This window comes from Cebus imitator, unplaced genomic scaffold, assembly GCF_001604975.1.
Source record: "Cebus imitator isolate Cc_AM_T3 unplaced genomic scaffold, Cebus_imitator-1.0 Scaffold57, whole genome shotgun sequence".
NCBI lineage: Eukaryota > Metazoa > Chordata > Mammalia > Primates > Cebidae > Cebus > Cebus imitator.
Genome location: NW_016107372.1, coordinates 4,334,252 through 4,355,623, shown reverse-complemented (window position 1 = coordinate 4,355,623; position 21,372 = coordinate 4,334,252). Strand labels below are relative to the sequence as shown.

Here is a 21,372-nt window from a genome sequence, read left to right as displayed (position 1 = left end):
TCCTGTTTTATTTTTCAAAGATCACATTTCTAGGTTTGGATCAAATAGTAGAAACAAATGCATGTTGCATGGCTGTGTTTTATTTACCTTTGGCCCCTCTCACTCCCCGATCTCCAGGAAGGCCAGGCACGCCCTTCTCTCCAGGTTCTCCCTTTGTGCCAGGACATCCCTCTGCACCAGGCTTTCCTCTTTCTCCAGGAAAACCTGGGAAACCAGGCAGCCCCCGGGGTCCTGGTGAAATGACAGCATAAAGTTTTAGGAGAACATTTTATTTTGTATTTATTTTTCCGGTGGTGGTGGGATGTGCAGAGTCTAACTCTATCACCCAGGCTGGAGTGTAGTGGCATAATCTCGGCTCACTGCAACCTCTGCCTCCCAAGTTCAAGTGATTCTCCTGCCTCAGTATACTGAGGAGCTAGGATTACGGGCGTGAGCCACCATACCTGGCTAATTTTTATATTTTTAGTACAGACGGAGTTTCACCATGTTGGACAGGCTTATCTCAAACTCCTTGCCTCAAGTGATCCACCCAACTAGGCCTCCCAAAGTGCTGGGATTATAGGTGTGAGCCACCATGCCCAGCCCTAGGAAAACATTTTAAAGACTAGTATGATTCTTATATTTGTATTCCTTGTAGTTTATCTAGAGATGCAAACTCCTGCCTAACTCTGAGTTTGTATTCAAAGGAAACAACAGATATCAACCTCACTGCATTTAATAGCTAGGATTGGCTGTGGTAGGAGGATCCTTGAGGCCAGGAGTTCAAGACAAGCCTGGGTAACATAGTGAGATTCTGTCTCTAAAATAAAATAAAATAAAAAAATAGCCAGGCGTGGGAGCACATGCCTGTAGTCCTAATACTCAGGAGGCTGAAGTGGGAGGATCACTCGAGCCCAGGAGTTAGATGCTGCAATGAGCTATGATCCTGCCACTGCCCTCTAGCCTGGGCTACAGAGAAAGCCTGTCCTCAGTTTCCTATCAACAGACCTGAAGTGTGGCCCCTGTTATGTCTGAGTCTTCATCTCCTAATTGAGGGTGGGGATGAGAGTGGGGACCCCAACCAAAATGAAAATGCATCTGCCCCAACCCTAGGACTTTACTGTGGTACTCAGTCCTCTGAAGTGTTCATGAATTCTGTGGCCCTAACACATTTAAACCCCTTTTCCCATTGACCAGCACAGAATCATTCTGCCACTGGAAATAATGATACAGAGGATAAGAGCCAGAGAGGTGTCATCAAGAGAAGGACAAAGCCAGACTAACAGTTAACTCTCTCTGTGTGGTCATCTGTCCAGGCTTCACTTGACAGTGGATATCATGTTTCTAAGATGGAGGAACATACAGAATAGAAAAGCACTGCCTACCCTTTGGACCTGGAGGACCAGGTAGCCCATCATCCCCAAAGGGACCTGGGATTCCTGGGAGCCCTGGGGGTCCATGTGCCCCAGGCCGTCCTGGGAGTCCAGGCAGACCCTTCATTCCAGCTGGTCCAGGAGGCCCCACATCTCCCAGCTGTCCTTTCTCACCTGGAGCACCTAAGACAAACCACAGTGACCACAGTGTGTGAAAGCTGAACACTGGCTTCACACCTGGCGGGAAAAGCATACAGTAGCTTAAACAATGCATTAAACAACAGTAAAACAATATTTGTTAGCTAAACTAACATAGCAACTTTCCATCAATCTAAGAATACATTTTTCTAGATGCTCTAAATAGAAGGGCAGACCACTTGAATGAATGTTTCCCAGTAGGGATGAATGAAGATTATAAAAATGTTTGTGATGGAAAACAGGGAGAAAGAATAAACATTGTATTTGTATTTACTCTTCGTGGAGGGAAACTAACAGAAGAAAACTTTCCAGGTTTTTCCTGAAGCTCTACAGACGAGTGAACTTCAGTCAGAAGTCAGAGCCAATGTCTAGTGTTATTGGTGCTAGAAACATAGCTGTAGTGGAAAGTTTGCCTCAATCTTGTTTGCCTCAATCTTAAATTTTTCAAGTGGGTATATTACTGCATTTGGATAGAAGCAATGGGATTTAAACAACAGAGTAAACAATGTGAATGGTGAAATAAAGATCATATTGGAAATAGCCCCTGCTGTGTTCTGAATGTGTCACTCCAGAATTCGTCTGTTGAAAGTTAATCACCAATGTAATAGCATTGAGAGGTGAAGACGTGGGGAGGTGATTAAGTCATAAGGGCAGAGCCCTCATGAAAAAGATCGGTGACCTTATTGAAGAGTTGCAAAAGAGCTATTTGCCCCGTCTACCTATGAGGACAAAAGGAAGGCACATCTGTTCTGCTGGCAGCTTGATCTTGGACTTCCCAGCCTCCTGAACCATAAGAAATAAATTTCTGTCCTTTATAAATTGCCCAGTTTAAGGTATTTGGAAGAGCAGTGCAAATGTACTAAGACAGCCTCCCTGCACCTTGCATTAGAAGATATTCCAGGGGTCTCCTGTGTTCCTACATCTTTCCAAGATGTATGGATATGCCAAGAATGCAAGATCCTGATGCTCTTTACCTGGGAAATTTCTCAAGCCTGTGTTTGCAGCAAGCACCCTTGATAGATGATACAGTACTTTCCTCAATAGGAAAAGCAGGCTTTCTCACAGGCTGTTATAAGCAGTGGTTCCCTGGCTCAGGGCTCCTCTCATATAATGCAACCCACTGTGTGTGTGGCCAACTAGCCCACTATGCTGCCCCATGAGACGTGGGTGGCACGGGGAAATGATGCAAACCAACATGAATCTCATGAGTAATAAAGTCCTTTTTCTCATGCTTCCGGCAGCATCCATAAAAGAGTAAAGGACGAGCTTATTAAATTGTAAGTAGGGTAAGCCCCAGACCCTTCACAGTTCTTGACACTTACCTGGACTACCTGGATCCCCAGGAAGTCCTGGTTGCCCTGGTATCCCTGGAGCACCTCTTTCACAGGAATGGCCAGGTGGACCTGGGACACCTGGAAACCCAGCATGTCCCTGTCTGCCTTTGGGACCTTTGAGACCTGGGAATCCAGGAATGCCAGCTGGCCCTGAAATAATACAATGCATCTGTGACATTCATGACATAAAACTATACAGATGGCCCATGATGAATCGTTCATGCCTATCAATACCGTAGGTGAACATTTTCATCCTGAATCATTGCTCAAATGGGTTAAGTTTCTGAATGCATTTTCTTATCATAGACGCAATGAGTGCCTTATGAATGGAGAAACAATGCATTGCTAAATGTGTTACTTGATAAGGTTATGTGGGCCGCAAAGTTGCCTATGCAAATAAGAAACCACTTGGTTCTTTGTAATTTTAATTAACCTCTAACTTTGCATCAGGCTTTACATCAAATCTCTACAATATTTACAAACCCAGTTTGCACTGTATGCATTTGCACTTTATAAGAGAGTTCATCACTTGCATTCTCAAATTTCTACTTACTGGAAAGTGTCATAATCTTCAGGAAAAAACAACCCCCATAATTCCACACCCTAACCCCAAAATCTACTTTGTTTTCCTATGTTTTCTTTGTGTTTTGGTTCATATGTTTACATTTAAAAATAGTAATCACAGTGCACATTCAGTTCTTGGAGCACTTCCGATTGCCTATTAATCTGCAAATGCTTTCCATTTTTTTTTGCAGTCTTTACAAATATGATTTTAATTGCTAATGGCTGGATGATGCTCCTTTGAGAGACAGAGAGTGTGTATGTGTGTGTCTGTTCTTTCCAATTATTCCTCTACTGTAGAGAATACTACAAGAACATTTTTATATCTGTACCCTTTTTGCACTGAACACTTCCCTTAGATATACTTTCACAAATGAGATAGTCGGATTACTGGGTCATTATTTTTATTGACTTACATCATCCTTCACCTGTTACTTTCCAATTAATTGTTTCTTTGTATGTGAATATTTTTATTTACCAACTGGCATGCAAGCTCCTTGAGGGTGCTAACTCTCCTCCTCCCCTCCACGTGTCCTGTGCTAATGCACTCCAGTGGATGCCTAATAAACACTGGCCCACCCACTTTTAGAAAAGAGTCAAAACGTTGTTTGTAAACATCTGGTCTGTGGTCCACATCTCAATCACCATTACCCAAGAGGCCCACTGAAGTTCAGAATGTGGGGCCCACCCCAGAAATAATGAATCAGAATTCCTCAGACTGGGGTCCTGAAGACAATAATTTTAATGAGCAGCCCCACCCCCGCTTGGTTATTTTTAAGTATGTTAAAATCTGAAAAACTCCACTGGGGATCCTGAAGGATCCTTACTGATTTCAGAAAAGGATATGAATCAGTGTCCGGACCATCTTCCCCTCCTGGGTTTGATACCCTGCTTGCCACCCCAACTGGAATGAAAGTCCCTCTACCCTGTCTCCTGTCCAAAGGCAGCTTGTTCTCCAGGCTCAGTTCATGCCCTGCTGTCTCACAGAGTGTTCCCAGATGCCAGCCCACAGCTCCAGCCTCTAAGCTACTCTTCCTCTTAGAATCAGGCCTGCCTACCTTCCACCTGGCAACAGCTCCAGGCAGGTTACACAGTCCCTGCTCTTGGCCTTTGCAGCACCAACATACTAGCTGCGGAATCAAACTGAGTTGAAAAAACTACAGTGAGCTGCCTTGCATTTGAAAACAACCAATAAAATGCAAAGGCAAGCCAGGAGATTCAGGTTATTTGAAATGTAACCAGCACCCCATATGAGGAAAAACACCTAGGTAAACTGTTTATATTCAACATGCCTCAAGCAAGATAATCTAAACATTCTTCAGTGACCTGCTCCAAATCGGGGCCAGTTCTATGCACTGAAAAGAGAGCAAAGCCTTCATACCTTCAGCCCCTGGACATCCTGGATCGCCTCTGGGTCCCTTTATCCCTGGCACTCCTGAAAGACCCCTTTTTCCTGGGGGTCCCAGGTGACCAAATGCAGGGTCTCCCGGGATTCCTTTCTGACCATTCATTCCCGGTGACCCGGGAGGGCCTGGGGGCCCAATAGGGGAGGATCCCCTTTCCCCTCCAAAACCCGGATCTCCCATGTCACCACGGAAACCTATTTAACAAAAAACAAACATATATTTTTAATGATAATGTGCAAGTAGAGAACCAATACATATAAGACTTGCTTTGATAAAAATACATTTCTTAAAAATACAGGGGTACTTACTAAAATTAAGGGCCGTTTAACAGGTAATGTCGTTTTGCCAACTTTTGTAGAGAGATAAACTGCAACTTTTTGTTTCTTATAAGCCAATGATTTCCCCTAATTGCTTTCCTTCTCTGGCAAACACTCTGGCTGGACTGAGTAGTTTCAACAACATAATAGACAAAGAATAGCTCATGCTTCAAGGTGGAAGGATCTTTGGCAACTTATAAAATTATCATAATCTGAAAGTTATCACAATATAGCTAAGGGTCTAATGTATCAAGAAACGCCATTTCCCTATTATCTAAGGATCCCTGGGCCATTTTCTTACTGAAATCATTAGAAATGTTTAAATGTTTAAAAATCTGTAGAAATGTTTAAAAATTCCTCACAGATATTCCCACAACAGAAAAAAAACAAAAACAAAAAAACGTTACTGACCAGGTGGACCTTGTATTTCTGATGTTCCTGGTGTGCCAGGTCTGCCTTTATGCCCATCTGAACCACTCCGCCCAGGGGCACCTTGGGGACCTGGAAATCCCTTTGGACCTAAACAATAACAACAAGAAAACACAGACTCAATAAAACAAAATCTAATATGAACAAAATGAGATGATTTTTTAAAAGTCTATGTTAAGTCCTTTTAGACTATGTCTACTTTATAGAAGTAAGAATGTTGCCTATCCTGATTTACAAAATCATTTTATGAGTCATACGCTCCAAATAAATGTTTTCTAGAGAGTGATTTTGTTAAGGCACTTTCTCAGAAGCCATCCTGTGAAGGATTCTTCCTGAAAGCCTTTGAAATTTGTTCCGCCAACTATAGATGACTTCTTTTGGTATCTTCCCATCCTAGGTCTGAAACACAAATATGCAACCATCATCTGTCCTTGTAGGGGTAAAGGGATAGTGACCAACGTCTATCTTGATAAGAAAGGATCAGATTAAAGGCCAAAATCTATTTCCCTGATTCTTACTGAATTTAGCCTTAAATGAAGTATAGGCAAAAAGCGCTCGCAAAAGTAATTGAGAATCTATTTTAAACCTTCTGTGATTTTCTACAAGGAGTTATCTCAGCTAAAATAACTTATAAATCATAAACTTCAATGGAGGTACAACTGTCAAATCAAAATTTAAGTATTCACTTCTCTAGAAGTTACAGCTGCTGAGAGTAATCAGACTTTTTGTATCCCCACCATGACCAGTAAAAATAAAAATGAATGTTCAATCAGTTAACCTGCAATTCTCCACTCCGCTGATACAGAATTACATTTCCACATTCTTGCCATTGCCTTGTGGTGGGTGGAGTGTACTTCCCTGCCTTTTTACCCAGGGCTTGGTTATGTGACTTGCTTCGGGCATTAGGAAATGAATGACCCTGATGCAATCAGATGTGTGGAGGGAAACTATAAGCTGAGCCAGCCTCCTTGCAATTCTGCAATCACATGAGAAAAGCCTGGCCTTGCAATGAGATGCATGTTGTAACCCCAAAACCTAACTTGGAGCTACACTCTAAGCCAACAGAGACCATCTTAGATCAGCTAAACCCAATCAACCTGCAGACTCATAAGATAGAAAATAAGTATTTGCTGTTGTAGCCCACTGAGATTTTGAAATTATTTACACATTATTGTCATGAAATCTGATGGTAGAAAGAGTAACAGAGAGTCAGTTATCATTCATACTAGTAATTAATGGGTTGTGAACTCTAAAGAAATAAAGAAGAGTTAGGCAAAATATCTTAGATTGATTTTGGATTTAATTCACCTAAAAATTAGCAATTGATTCAAATTAAGCTGTTGCATGAAAGTGCAAACAGGGACAAAGATATTTGGGCATTTTTTTCAAATGTTTCTGATCAGATGTTGGAAAGTAAAACTTACAATAAATTTTTTAAATGATCTTTTTTTACTCTTGAGGCACAGGAAAGGAAAGAAGATACAGTTTTAAAACTTTCAAGGGGCAGACATTTTAACTGATATGTGAGCAAATCAAGGTAAATCTTGTTGCATAAAGATTTGAAAAGCCCGTCTGGAGTGTTCTCAAACCAGCAGACTAGAGGCCCAACTACGAATTACTACAAATGCTGTTTTCCCCTATCCACAGTCCCTCGAAACTTTGGAAATAACTTTGGAAATGTTCTAACTAGTTGTCTGAGGATTCACTATTGGTTTCTCTCTCTTGCTGGTTCTTTTACTCCGGGAATTATATAAGACAGTAACTTCTCATTGATACTACCTGGAGGTCCATGAAAACCTGGAGGACCTGGCCTCCCAGGGTAGGTCACGTTGCAAGAAACTGTGTCACCTGCAATGAGAAAAGAAAAGCGGCATTCACATAACTGATAGCTCAGGGCAATGTGAGACTGTATCAATGACAACTTGTGCAAGATATTTTTCTGTATAGTATATGTAGAAGTCAAAGAAAAAGAAGACCCCCAAGGGTCATTAGCTCACTTAAGCTGCATTCATACAGAATTTGTAGGTTTTTCCTGAAATCTGAATTGCAGCTGTCAGAGGAGTTATAAACATAATGAAGAAAAGAAATATATTGATTCTAAAAAGCATAAGTTTCAACAACCTAGAAAAAATAAGGTAGATGATAATAATGTAATGGAGATGTATTACATGGGTAGTAGATAACAATAATAATAATGTAATGGAGATCTATTACATGTATATCTAACACAATACAATCAGAAGCTTTGATAAATCATGAAATAGCAGCAGGTGCTTAGAAGATCTGGCTCTTCCTATGAACATGGGGAAATTGTGCAAATGAAGAGGTTGGGCTAGATATGAATAATAGCTACCAATTGTTGAGGGTCAGGTGCTTCACACATATTCTCTTATTTTTCTAATGACTTTGCAATCTAGTTAGCATCATCCCCCATGATAGAAGAAATGTTTAAAGAAACTTAAAAAGCAATTCAGGGTATGAACAAAACATTTTCTAGAGAGATAGATATCATCAATAAGACATCAAAGTTTGGGTCTGTCAGTTCCTCTCTCCTAAAATGGAATTTTTCTCTTTTATAATAGAAGTAATATCTTGTAATACATTTCTTTATATGCTCCTAGATCAAAGATATATGAGATGAATAAAAATAACATTAGATTTTTGGGGTTCTAGACTATGAATTTATACCTTATCAAATACCAACATACTTGCTTGCCTTTCTATGTTGTCAAAACAAAAACTAAGGATATTACTTTATTCTAAAACTTCACAATTAGCAATGTAACTCAAGATATATATACGTATTATAAAAGAAAAAAACTTAAACCTTTTTTTTGGCACCTTCTTAAGAGTTTTCAGCTATAATCCTGAAAGTCATTTTATTGTTTGAAATTCACATAACTGTGAAATGTATTTAAAATACCTTCTTTTTTCTCACTAGAATGCCAACAAATGGTTTTTCATGGACAATGATAGTTTAAATGACATACTTGTTTTTAAAAGTTAAAATACACAGTATTATCTCAAAAGACTATACAAAATAATTGTATACTTTGAGTATGCATATATAATATAAACATATATGTAATTTCAATATAGTCAGACTGTATGAGTTCATACTAAGAAATGATGGAAAAGCAATTTTGGCATGTCAGATAAATAAAACAACAAAGATATTTTAGCATCTTAAGGATTTATTTTAAATATTGATTGTGTTATAATGCTTTTATTTAACAAGGCCCAAGGTTTGAACAGTGCCTGGATGAAATTTTACTTAGTTGTTATGCCATAGCTATAATAACTTTGCCAAGAAAAGACTCATTTTAGTTTCCATGATTTCATGTGACATTCTACCACAAAAATATTCAAAATTCCTTTCTGGGTGAAAACATCATAAACAAATTTAAAAATCAATTCAGGGTATGAACAAAAAATGTCTCTAGACAGATAGATATCATCAAGAAAAACCAATAAAAACTCCGACAAATAATAGACATACTGAAGGAATTACAAAATGCAGTGGAAAGTTTTAACAATAGACTAGAATAAGTAGAAGAAAGAATTTCAGAGCTCAAAGACAAGGCTTTTGAATTAATCCAATAAGACAAAAATAAAGAAGAAAAGAAATGAACAAGTTTTTAAGATATACAGTATTATGTAAAACAGCCAAACCTAAGAATAATTGGTGTTCCTTAGGTAGAAAAGAAAATAACTAATTTGAAGAAATAATTGAGGAAAACTTCCCTGGCCTGACTATGGATCTAGATATCCAAAGCCAAGAAGCTTAAAGAACACATGAAAAATTCATTGCAAAAACATCTTCACCAAGCCATGTAGTTATCAGGCTATCTAAAAACAAAATGAAGGCAAGAATTCCAAGAGCAGTGAGACAAAAGCATTAGGTAACTTGTAAATGAAAACCTATCAGACTTACAACAGACTTCTCAGCAAAAACCTTACAAGCCAAAAGGGATTGGGTCCTATCATCAACCTCCATAAACAGAACAACTGTCAGCCAAGAATTTCATATCCCACAAAACTAAGTTTCATAAATGAAGGAGAAATAAAGTCATTTTCAGACAAGAAAATGCTGAGGAAATTTGTCACTACCAAACATGCACTACAAGAAATGCTAAAAGGAGTTCTAAACCTTGAAACAAAAGCCTGATATCCACCAAAATCAAACCTCTTGAAAGTTTAGAACTCACAGGGCCTATAACACAATAAAAAGAAAACTATCTGGCTAACAACATGATAAAGAGAACAGTACCTCACATCTCAATATTCATGTTATGTTGAGTATAAATGCTCCACTTAAAAGATATAGGATGGAAAATGCACAAAAACACCACAATCTAAATATCTGCTGTCTTTAAGAGACTCACCTAACACAGAAGGATTCATATAAACTCAAGGTAAAAGGGTAGGAAAATATATTCCATGCAAATAGAAACCAAAAGCAAGCAGGGATAGCTATTCTTATTTCAGAAAAAAACAGACTTCAAAATAACAACAGTAAAAACAAAAAGACAAAGATGATCACTAAATAATAATAAAACAATCAATTCAACAAGAAGATACTACAATCCTAAATTTATATGCACCAAACACTGGAACTTTTAGAGTCATAAAACAATTACTACTAGATCTAAGAAATGAGATAGACAGCAAAACAATCATAGTGTGAGACTTCAATACACCACTGGCAGCACTAGACAGATCTTCACAACAGAAAGTCAACAGAGAAATAATGGATGTAAGTGACATATTAGAACAAATTGTCTCAACAGACATTTACAGAACATTCTACCCAAGAGCTCCAGAATATACATTCCTCTCAGGAGCATGAAACATTTTCCAAGACAGGCCATATGATAGGCCACAAAACAAGTCTCAAAAAATTTTAAAAAATTGAAATCATATCAAGTATCTTCTCAGACCACAGTAGAATAAAACTAGAAATCAACTCCAAAAGGAATCATCAAAATTATACAAATACATGGAAATCAAATAATCTGCTCCTGAATATCTGGGTTAACAATGAAATCAAGATGGAAATTTAAAAATTACTTGAATTGAATTATAATAGTGACATAAGTTATCAAAATTTCTGGAATGCAGCAAAAGCAGTGCTAAGAGGAAAGTTTATAGTGCTAAATGCCTATATCAGAAAGTCTGAAAGAGCACAAATTGACAACCTAAAGTCACACCTCAAGGAACTAGAGAAACAAAAATATACTAAACTTAAAGCTAGAAGAAAAGAAATAACAAAGATCAGAGAGAACCAAATGAAATTCATACAAAATAAATATAAAACGTGAATGATTAAAAAGCTGATTCCTTAAAAAAGATAAACAAAATTAATAGACCATTAGCTAGATTAAACAAGAAGAGAAGAGACAAGATCCAAATAAGCTCAATTAGAAATGAAACTGGAGACATTACAAGCAACACCACAGAAATACAAAAGATCATTCAAGACTACTATGGATACCTTTATGCACACAAACTAGAAAACCTATAGGAAATGCACAAATTCCTGGAAACGTCCAACCCTACTAGATTAAATTAGGAAGAAATAGAAACCTTGAACAAATCAATAACAAGCAGTGAGACTGAATCAGTAATTTTTAAATTTCCAACAAAGATACCCCAGGATCAAATGGATTCATAGCTGAATTCTACCTAGACATTCAAAGAAAAGAATTGGTACAAATCCTACTGAAACTATTCCAAAAGATTGATAAAGAAGGCATCCTCCCTAAATTATTCTATGAAGCTAATATCACCTTGATACCAAAAACAGAAAAAGAATACACACACACACATGCACACACACACACACACACACACACACATACACACAAACTACAGACCAATTTCCTTGATGAACATAGATGCAAAAATCTTCAACAAAATACTAGCTAAATGAATTGAACAGCATATCAAAAAGATAATTCATCATAATCAGGTGGGTTTCATCCCAGGGATGCAGGAATGCTTTAACATATGCAAGTTAATAAATGTGATGCATTACATAAACATAATTAAAAACAAAAGCCATATGATTATCTCAATAGATGCAGAAAAAGCATTTGACAAAATCTGGCATCCTTTTACAACAAAAACTTACAACAAACTAGACACAGAAGGAACCTACCTCAAAATAATAAAAACTATATATGACAAACCCACAGATAACATTATACTGAATGGGAAAAAGTTGAAAGCATTCACCCTGAGAACAGGGACAAGACAAAGATGCCCACTTTCACCACTCCTATTCAACATAGTTCTGAAAGTACTAGCCAGAGCAATTAGGCAAGAGAAATAAATAAACAGCATCAAAATTGAAAAAAAGGAAGTCAAACTATCACTGTCTGCAGATAATATGATTGTACACCTACAAAATCCTAAGGACTCTTCAAAAAGACTCTTAGATTTGATAAACCAATTCAGTAAAATCTCAGGTTATTGTACACAAATTAGTAGAACTGCTAAACACCAACAATCAAGCTGAGAATCAAATCAAGAACTCGATTTCTTTTACAACAGCTGAAAAAAATAAAACAAAATACCTAAAAATATACTTAACTAAGGAGGTGAAAGTGCTCAAAAAGGAGAACTACAAAACACTGTTGAAAGAAATCGTAGATGACACAAACAAATGGAAACACATCTAATGCTCATGAATTGGGATAATCAATATTGTGAAAATGACCATACTGCCAAAAGTAATCTACAGATTCAATGTAATCTCATCAAAATATGAAAATCATTTTTCATAGAATTAGGAAAAACAATCCTAAAATTCATATTGAACCAAAAAAGAGCCTGAATAGACAAAGCAATTAGAAAAATTATAGCAAAAAGAACAAATTTGTAGACATTGCATTACTGAACTTCAAATTATACTACAAAGCTACAGTTACCAAAACAGCATGGTACTAGTGTAAAAGTAGGCACATAAACCAATGGAACAGCATAGAGAATCCAAAAACAAAGCCAAATATATACAGCTAACTGATCTTCAACAAAGCATACAAAAACAATACACTGGGGGCTGGACACCCTATTTAATTAATGGTGGTGGGAAAACTGGCAAGCCACATGTGTTAGAAGAATAAAACTGGATTCCTATCTCTAACCTTATACAAAAATCAACTCAAGATGGATCAAAGACTTAAATATAAGATCTGAAACTATAAAAATTCTGGAAGACAACACTGGAAAAACTCTTGCAGACATTGACCTAGGCAAAGAATTCATGAATAAGACCCCAAAAGCAAATGCAAGAAAAACTAAATAAATAAATGGGATCCAATTAAACTAAGAGGCTTCTGCACAGCAAAATAAATAAGTGAATGGAATAAAAAGAAACCCCCAGAATGGGAGAAACTATTTGCAAACTATGCATCCAACAAAGGACCAGTATCTGGAATCTAAAAAGAACTCAAATCCCCAAGAAAAAAGCAATAATCCCATTAAAAAGGGGGGAAAGAACATTAATAGACATTTCTCAAAGGAAGATATGCAAACGGCCAACAAACATATGAAAAAATGGTCAACATCACTAATCATTAGGGAAATGCAAATTAAAACTGCAATGAGATATCACCTTACTCCTGCAAAAATGGCCATTATTTAAAGGCAAAAAACAACAGGCAAAAAATAGTTGGCATGGATGTGGAGAAACGGAAACACTTATACAATGCTGATGGGAATGTAAATTAGTACAACCTCTGTAGAAAATAAGTATGGCAATTCCATAAAGAGCTAAAAGTAGATCCACCATTCAATCCAGCAATCCCACTACTGGGTATCTTCCCAAAGGAAGAGAAGTCATTATATGAAAAAGACACTTACACATGTATGTTTATAGCAGTGCTATTTACAACTGCAAAAATGTGGTGCCAATCTAAGTGCTCATTGACTAATGAGTAGAAAACAAATGAGGTATACAAAACTCATGGAATACTATTCAACCATTAAAAGGAACAAAATAATGGCTTTTGCAACAATTTAGATGGAACTGGAGCTCATAATTCTAAGTGAAGTAACACAGGAGTAGAAAACCAAAAACTGTATGTTCTCACTTATAAGTGGGAGCTAAGTGAAGAGTATGCAAAGGCATAAGACTGATATAATGGACTGCAGAGACCAAGAAGGAGGAGGGTGTCCCAAGAATAAACCAGGAAGAAGTCAAATCCCTGAATAGGCCAATATCAAGTTCTAAAATTGAGACAATAATTAATAGGCTACCAAGCAAAATAAGCCCAGGACCAGATGGATTCACAGCCAAAGTCTACCAGAGCTACAATGGAGAGCTGGTATCATTCCTTCTGAAACTATTCTAAACAATAGAAAAAGAACTCCTCCCTAACTCATTTTATGAAGCCAGCATCACCCTGATACCAAAACCTGGCAGAGACACAACAAAAAAAAGAAAATTTCAGGCCAATATCCCTGATGAACTTTGATGTGAAAATCCTTGATAATACACTGGCAAACAGAATCCAGCAGCACATCAAAAAGCTTATCCACCACATTCAAGTCAGCTTCATCCCTGGGATGCAAGGCTGGTTCAACATATGCAAACCAATAAACATAATCCATCACATAAACAGAACCAGTGACAAAAAACACATTATTATTTTAACAGATGCAGAAAAGGCCTTTGATAAAATTCAACATTCCTTTCTGCTAAAAACTCTCAATAAACTAGGTAATGATGGAAAATATCTCAAAATAATAAAAGCTATTTATGACAAACCCATAGCCAATATCATACTGAATGGGAAAAAGCTGGAAGTATTCCCTTTGAAAACCAGCAAAGACAAGTATGCCCTCTCTCACCACTCCTATTCAACATAGTATTAGAAGTTCTGGCCAGGGCAATCAGGCAAGAGAAAGAAATAGAGGGTATTCAAATAGGAAGAGAGGAAGTTAGGTTGTCCTGTTTGCAGATGATGTGATTGTATCTTTAGAAAATCTCATCAACTCAGCCCAAAGGCTCCTTAAGCTAATATGCAACTTCAGCAAAGTCTCAGGATACAAAAACAAATGTGCAAAAATCACAAGCATTTCTATACACCAACAATAAACAATCAGAGAACCAAATCATGAGTAAAATCCCAATCACAATGGCTACAAAGAGAATAAAATACCTAAGAATACAACTTACAAGGAATGTGGAGGCCTCTTCAAGGAGAACTACAAATCAGTGCTCAAGGAAATAAGAGAGGACACACACAATGCAAAAACATTCTATGCTCATGAATAGGAAGAATCAATATTGTGAAAAGGGCCATACTGCTCAAAGTAATTTACAGATTCAATACTATTCCTATCAAGTTACCATTGACTTTCTTTATAGAATTAGAAAAAACTACTTTAAATTTCATATGGAACCAAAGAAAGAGCATGTATAGCCCAAGAAATCCTAAGCAAAAAGAACAAACCTGGAGGTATCATGCTACTTCACTTCAAACTATACTACAAGGCTACAGTAACCAAAACAGCATGGTACTGATACCAAAACAGATGTACAGATCAATGGAACAGAACAGAGACCTCAGAAATAACACCACACATCTACAGCCATCTGATCTTTGACAAACCTGACAAAAACAAGCAACGGCAAAAAGATGCCCTATTTAATTAATGGTGCTGGGAAAACTGGCTAGTCATATATGGAAAACAGAAACTGGACCCCTTCCTTACACCTTATACAAAAATTAACTCAAGATAGATTAAGGACTTAAATGTAAAACCCAAATCCATAAAAATCCTGAAAGAAAACCTAGGCAATACCATTCAGGACATAGGCAAGGGCAAAGGCTTCATGACGAAAACACCAAAAGCAATTGCAACAGAAGCCAAAATTGACAAATAGGGTCTAATCAAACTAAAGAGCTTCTGCACAGTGAAAGAAACTGTCATCAGAAAGAACAGGCAATCTAAAGAATGGAAAAAAAATTTTGCCATCTACCCATCTGACAAAGGGCTAATATTCAGAATCTATAAGGAACTTAACAAATTTACAAGAAAAAACCAACCCCATCAAAAAGTGTGTGAAGGATATGAACAGACACTTCTCAAAAGAAGACATTTATGTGGCCAACAAACATGGAAAAAAGCTCATTATCACCGGTCATTAGAGAAATGTGACTCAAAACCACAATGAAAACCATCTCACACCAGTTAGAATGGTGATTATTAAAAAGTCAGGAAACAACAGATGCTGGAGAGGATGTGGAGAAATGGGAATGTTTTTACGCTGTTGGTGGGTGTGTAAATTAGTTCAACCCTTATGGGACACAGTGTGGTAATTCCTCAAGGATCTAAAATCAGAAATACCATTCAACCTAGCAACCCTATTAGTGGGTATATACCCAAAGAATTATAAATCATTCTACTATAAAGACACATGCAAACGTATGTTTATTGCAGCACTGTTTACAATAGCAAAGACTTGGAACCAACCCAAATGCCCAACAGTGATAGACTGGATAAAGAAAATGTGGCGCATATACACCATGGAATACTATGCAGCCATAAAAAAGAATGAATTCATGTCATATGCAGGGATGTGGATGAAGCTGGAAGCCATCATTCTCAGCAAACTAACACAGGAACAGAAAACCAAACATCGCATGTTCCCACTCAAAAGTAGGAGTTCAACAATGAGAACACATGGACACAAAGAGGGGAACAGTACATACTGGGGTCTGTCAGGGGCTGGGGGAAAGGGGAGGGAGAGCATTAGGACAAATACCTAATGTACACGGGGCTTAAAACCTAGATAATGGGTTGATAGGTACAGCATATCACCATGGCACATATATACCTATGTAACAAACCCACACGTTTTGCATATGTATCTCAGAACTTAAAGTAAAATAAAATTTAAAAAAGGAAAAAGAAAAACACTTGAACACTGAAAAGAGAAAAAGTGGGAGGGTGGAGGAGGGTCTAGGGATAAAGAAAACTACACATTAAGTAAAATGTACGCTACTCAGGTGATGGGTACACTAAAATCTCAGAATTTAATTCCTCCATGTAAGAAAAACAACACTTGTACCCCAGAGCTACTTAAATAAATAAATGTTTTAAAATTACCTTTCTGACCCTTCAAGCCATCAGGGCCCCTCACACCTGGGTGGCCTGGAACTCCTGGGTGGCCTCGCTCTCCTGGTGGACCAGGAAATCCCAGTCCTGGGGGCCCCACAGGTCCTGCTTTGCCTGGGGGTCCCAGAGGTCCAGGAAATCCTTTACCACCTGGGGTTGCATCTTCATGATCCCCCTGGGAATGTTATGTCATGAGTCAATTACCAACCATTGAAAGTCAATGAACTCAAAGCAGTCATTATAGGTTATAGAAACACATGCAAAAGTCCATAGTTTCAGGAGAGACTTACTCTGTAGCAAATGTAATTTTAAAGTAATTAACTTAGATACTTCTTAATATTTTAAATATACATTTAATGTATGTTATATAAATATACATTTATATATATATATATTGAGAGAGAGAGATGGAGTATCTCTCTGTCACCCAGGCTGGAGTGCAGTGGTGCTATCTCTGCTCACTGCAGTCTCCGCCCCCTGAGATAAAGCAATTCTCCTGCCTCAGCCTCCTGAGCAGCTGGGATTACAAGCAGCTGCCACCTCGCCTGGCTAATTTTTGTATTTTTAGTAGAGACTAGGTTTCACCATGTTGGCCAGGCTGGTCTCGCACTCCTGACCTCAAGTGATCCATGCTCCTTGGCCTCCCAAAGGCGTCAGCCACTGTGTCTGGCCAAAAAACACATTTTACATCTTTATATACATATATATGATATGAGCGTGTGTGTTATGCCTCAAATGCTAGAAACAATGTGTGTGATATGTCTTAAATACAGAATAAGAGATTTTATGTCAAACCACTCTCTAATATCATATGTCATAAAATATAGAAATAAGTAGATCAAGGGAGGTGGTGAGGTTACAAATCAAATACATTCTTATGTATTTGAAATTGTTTTCCTGCATTCTCTTGAGAAAATACATAGATAGACTCCATCATCCTCCACCCATTTGGGTAAAAGCCTAACAAGTCCTTCTCCCTCCTGCATGAGAATTTGACTTTTGGTTAACTGTCTAGTTTTGTTCCTCTGATAAAAATTAGATTGTCAACTACATTCCTAGGCAGTATTGCTTTTAGCAAAATCAATCCCCAGTTGCAAAATTTGCATCTATCTGGAAGAACTCTGGGGAGCCTGCATCAGGGGTTCCCTCACTGGCAATCCCTGGTGGGGTCCTCAAAAGCTGTGCAGTGGATAACAGCTCCCATGGGGAAGGAGGCTTTCAAGTCAGGGCTGCCTCCATGTCTGCCATATGTGGGTCTCATCCCTTCTTGCACCCTAACTGATTGAACAGCTGCAAGGACTCTCAAATGCAAGGAATATCTGACACTGTCCTACTGGCGTTTTAAGGGACGTTTTATCCTTCTAAATGGCATGGTCTCCAATGTGGTCTACAGTAATCTTATGAATCTGGATTGTTTCCATGAATCTAGGAAGACCTCAGTGAACATTGTAGAAATTCCTCTCCCAGTTTGATCTATATAGACACTGTTTTATCCTCTTCCAGTTTGATCTATATAGAACACTCATATATTAGATGAGTACATTATGACAATGTCCACTCAGGGACAACAATTTCTAAGTTGTTCCTTATGGGGAAGAATTAAATAAGCAGAGATTACCAAGCCTAAAGCAGAGATCATTCACATACTTGTAACCAGGAGAAAGGTCAGAAAGCTATAAACACTGTCTAAGCCAATTTCCAGGCTTCTCTCTCTTAGTCGCTTGTATTCTGTCTGAAGGGGTTCCTGTAGAATCAGGACATGGTCTTTCCCTATGGAGGCACTCTCAATGGCTTCCCATTACATATGGCAGGAAGCACAGTTTGGTGGAAATAGCGTGCACTTTGAAAGACAGGCAAGTTTTCACTCCTATTTTCCTACTTGACAGATGGGTAGCCTTGAGTATCAGATGCTAAGCCTCCATTTTCTTCCCATAAAATTGGAAAGGTGTTGCTTTACAGAAGATTGCTCTTATGAGGAAAACATCTGGCCTGGCTTATGTGACATTGTAAGCATTCAAAACTACTGCATATATTTAAGATATTTTACGTTTCTAAGCATTGGAACATCTCATCCTCTTCTTTTATGACTCTAATTACCTACACATGATGTCCACCAAAAACATGTATGAAAAATGCAGTTATATCCTTTATCGGTGAGATTTTTCCAGCAGTCAATGCCTTGACTCTGAATTTGCATGAGTTCACCCTTATGCTCACTACTTTTCCCATGTGCATCTTTTCTAGGAAACAGAACTGATGCTAAGCATCAGGACCCGAGCTCCATCCTCTATCCAACAAGAGTCGACTAAATACACCTAAAATCAGTGGGAGCCTTCTAAGATACAAGTATCTTTCTCAGGAGAAAGTAAACACCAAGAGAATAATACAAAGACCAAGGACCGAAAGTCTTGCAAGGACTGAACTGCCACTGAGGATTTTACACCATCTCCAATTATGCCATACCATTTATAACAATCGTCTTTTGGTGTCAGGGTGCCAAAAGTGATTCTATTTTGTGGCATCTTGATATTTTACTGAATTTCAGCTTGGCACACAGAGAAGGGGGAAATGCTTGCTTGTATGACCATATACGAAAGTTAAATTCCAGCAAGATAAGAATTATACATACTGGGGGTCCTGGATCCCCTTTTTCTCCAGCACGTCCATCCCGACCATGTAATCCCAGCTGCCCTGGAAATCCTGGGGGCCCATCAGGACCTCTTTCTCCTTTGTCCCCTGGGAATAGAGGCCAAAACATATTCAAGCTCTTAACAGCAGGGGTAAAGTAGGATAGAGAGGACAAAAAAAAAAGAAAGAATGTGACCTTGACTCTGGGTTGGTATAGTTTCCTGAGTATCTCAATTGCCCAAGTCACATAAAACATGCCAAAGCCAGAGGGAAGAATGGCAATTGCTAGAACCATTGAATCTCTTTACCTGGGAAATGCACTTTTCCCATCCCAACAAGGAGCTGGTACACAAAGGTGCCAATTACAGAATCTTCCCCTACCTGTGTGAAGCTAAACACAGCACTCCATCCCTGGTCATGGGGAAGGGGGAATGGTGCATGGTTGGGCACTTGCCTCAAGCTAATCAATCCTTTCTGCAATTATTTTTCTATTTGGAGCCGACAAAGTGAAACTCTCTCCATCTCTAGATGTAAGAACTTGGAGCTGCCTGGGAGTATGAAAATCAGTCTGACGGGAGAAAATATAGACGGTGCAATGTGAGATGAAAGATGCAGGGGCAGCCTCTTGATGCCACTGAGGCCTGGATCTGGTTGTCCCAATGCAAACCTGTGATGGCTAATATTAAGTGTCAACTCGATTGGAATGTAGGACGCCTACATGGCTGGTAAAGTGTTTCTGGGTGTGTCTGTGAGGGTGTTGCCAAAGGAGATTAACATTTGAGTCAGTGGATTAGGACAGGAAGACTGACTCCCAACGTGGGTGGGCGCCTGACAACTAGCTGCCAGCACTGCTGGAACAAAGCAGGTGGAAGAAAGTGGGATACGCTGGCTTGCTGAGTCTAATGGCTTTCATCTTTCTCCTGTGCTGGATGCTTCCTGCCCTTGAACATCAGTCTCCCGGTTCTTCAGTCTTTGGACTCTTAAACTTACACCAGTGGTTTGCCAGGGCTCTCAGGCCTTCAGCCACAGACTAAGGGCTATACTGCTGACTTCCCTAGTTTTGAGGCTTTTGGACTTAAACGTAGGAAAGCCAATACTTTTTGGGCTGAGCCACTTCTGGCTCCATGCTCTTCAGCTTGCAGACAGCCTATAGTGGGATTTCACCTGGCAATCATGTAAGCAATTCTCCTTAATAAACTCCTTTTCATATATACATATATCCTATTAGTTCTGTCCCTGGAGAAGCCTTGCTAATAAAAAACCTTACCTTTTAATCTTTCACATTTTGTTTAGGTCAATAAATTACTTGAAAAAAAAAAAACTCTATTTCAAGCTGGGCTTCTTTCACTTACAACTAAAATATTGTTGACTAATACAGAATACTGTAATGCAGTGAATAAACACCAGCCAAGCCGAAAGAGGGCTTGATTCAAACCCAAGTTCACTATAATGAAGATGTGAATGTGTGACTAAAGGAATATTTATGTTTTCAAATAAGAGACAGGGATTTGGCTCCACATCATACAATGCTATGAAGGGCAGGAAGTATTTTTTTAAGTAATTTCAACCATCCTAAATTGTATAGAATTGATCTGTGCTCACAGGGGAAATTACTGCAAGAGGAAGGTCCATACATCATTCATAAAATGGCAGGGAGTTAAGTGATTGATTATGCTTACCTTTAACTCTTGATACAACCATGTCACCCTTTGCCCCTTTGTTGCCACGTTGTCCAGAGGCACCAGGCTTTCCCTTGGTGAAAAAAAAGAGCAACAAATTAGGCTAATTGTGATGGGTCAACAGTTACATCTGTACATATTCAATCTCTCTCTTCTTCCTGAATCTCGTTAAAGATTCTAGCTCGGCATTTTTGGTCTCACCCCCTTCCCTGCCTTCCAAGGTAGTCCTGTCTTGCAAAATGGAGGCTCTTGAACTGCATGTCAAATGTAAAAGCTGGTGAAATCTTAATACAATCTGTACCGGAGTTAAGAGGAATAAATTAATGACAGTTTCCCGG

The 21,372-nt window shown here is 38.4% G+C and overlaps 1 protein-coding gene across 6 annotated transcripts in view; it reads right to left on the bottom strand.

Moving 5' to 3' along the window:
* COL4A4 (collagen type IV alpha 4 chain) overlaps positions 1 to 21,372 on the bottom strand; it is a 186,428-nt gene that overhangs the window by 83,452 nt on the left and 81,604 nt on the right. For 5 of the 6 annotated variants that reach the window (XM_037738747.1, XM_017529106.2, XM_017529108.2 and 2 more), the window contains 9 exons: positions 21,035 to 21,107; positions 19,357 to 19,463; positions 16,719 to 16,902; positions 7,377 to 7,445; positions 5,580 to 5,687; positions 4,827 to 5,045; positions 2,873 to 3,034; positions 1,365 to 1,535; positions 88 to 231 (listed from right to left, as the gene is read on the bottom strand). In XM_037738747.1, the coding sequence (XP_037594675.1) occupies positions 88 to 231; positions 1,365 to 1,535; positions 2,873 to 3,034; positions 4,827 to 5,045; positions 5,580 to 5,687; positions 7,377 to 7,445; positions 16,719 to 16,902; positions 19,357 to 19,463; positions 21,035 to 21,107 (1,237 nt within the window). The remainder of the gene's footprint in view (positions 1 to 87; positions 232 to 1,364; positions 1,536 to 2,872; positions 3,035 to 4,826; positions 5,046 to 5,579; positions 5,688 to 7,376; positions 7,446 to 16,718; positions 16,903 to 19,356; positions 19,464 to 21,034; positions 21,108 to 21,372) is intronic. The other variant, XM_037738746.1, reaches the window with a different exon arrangement.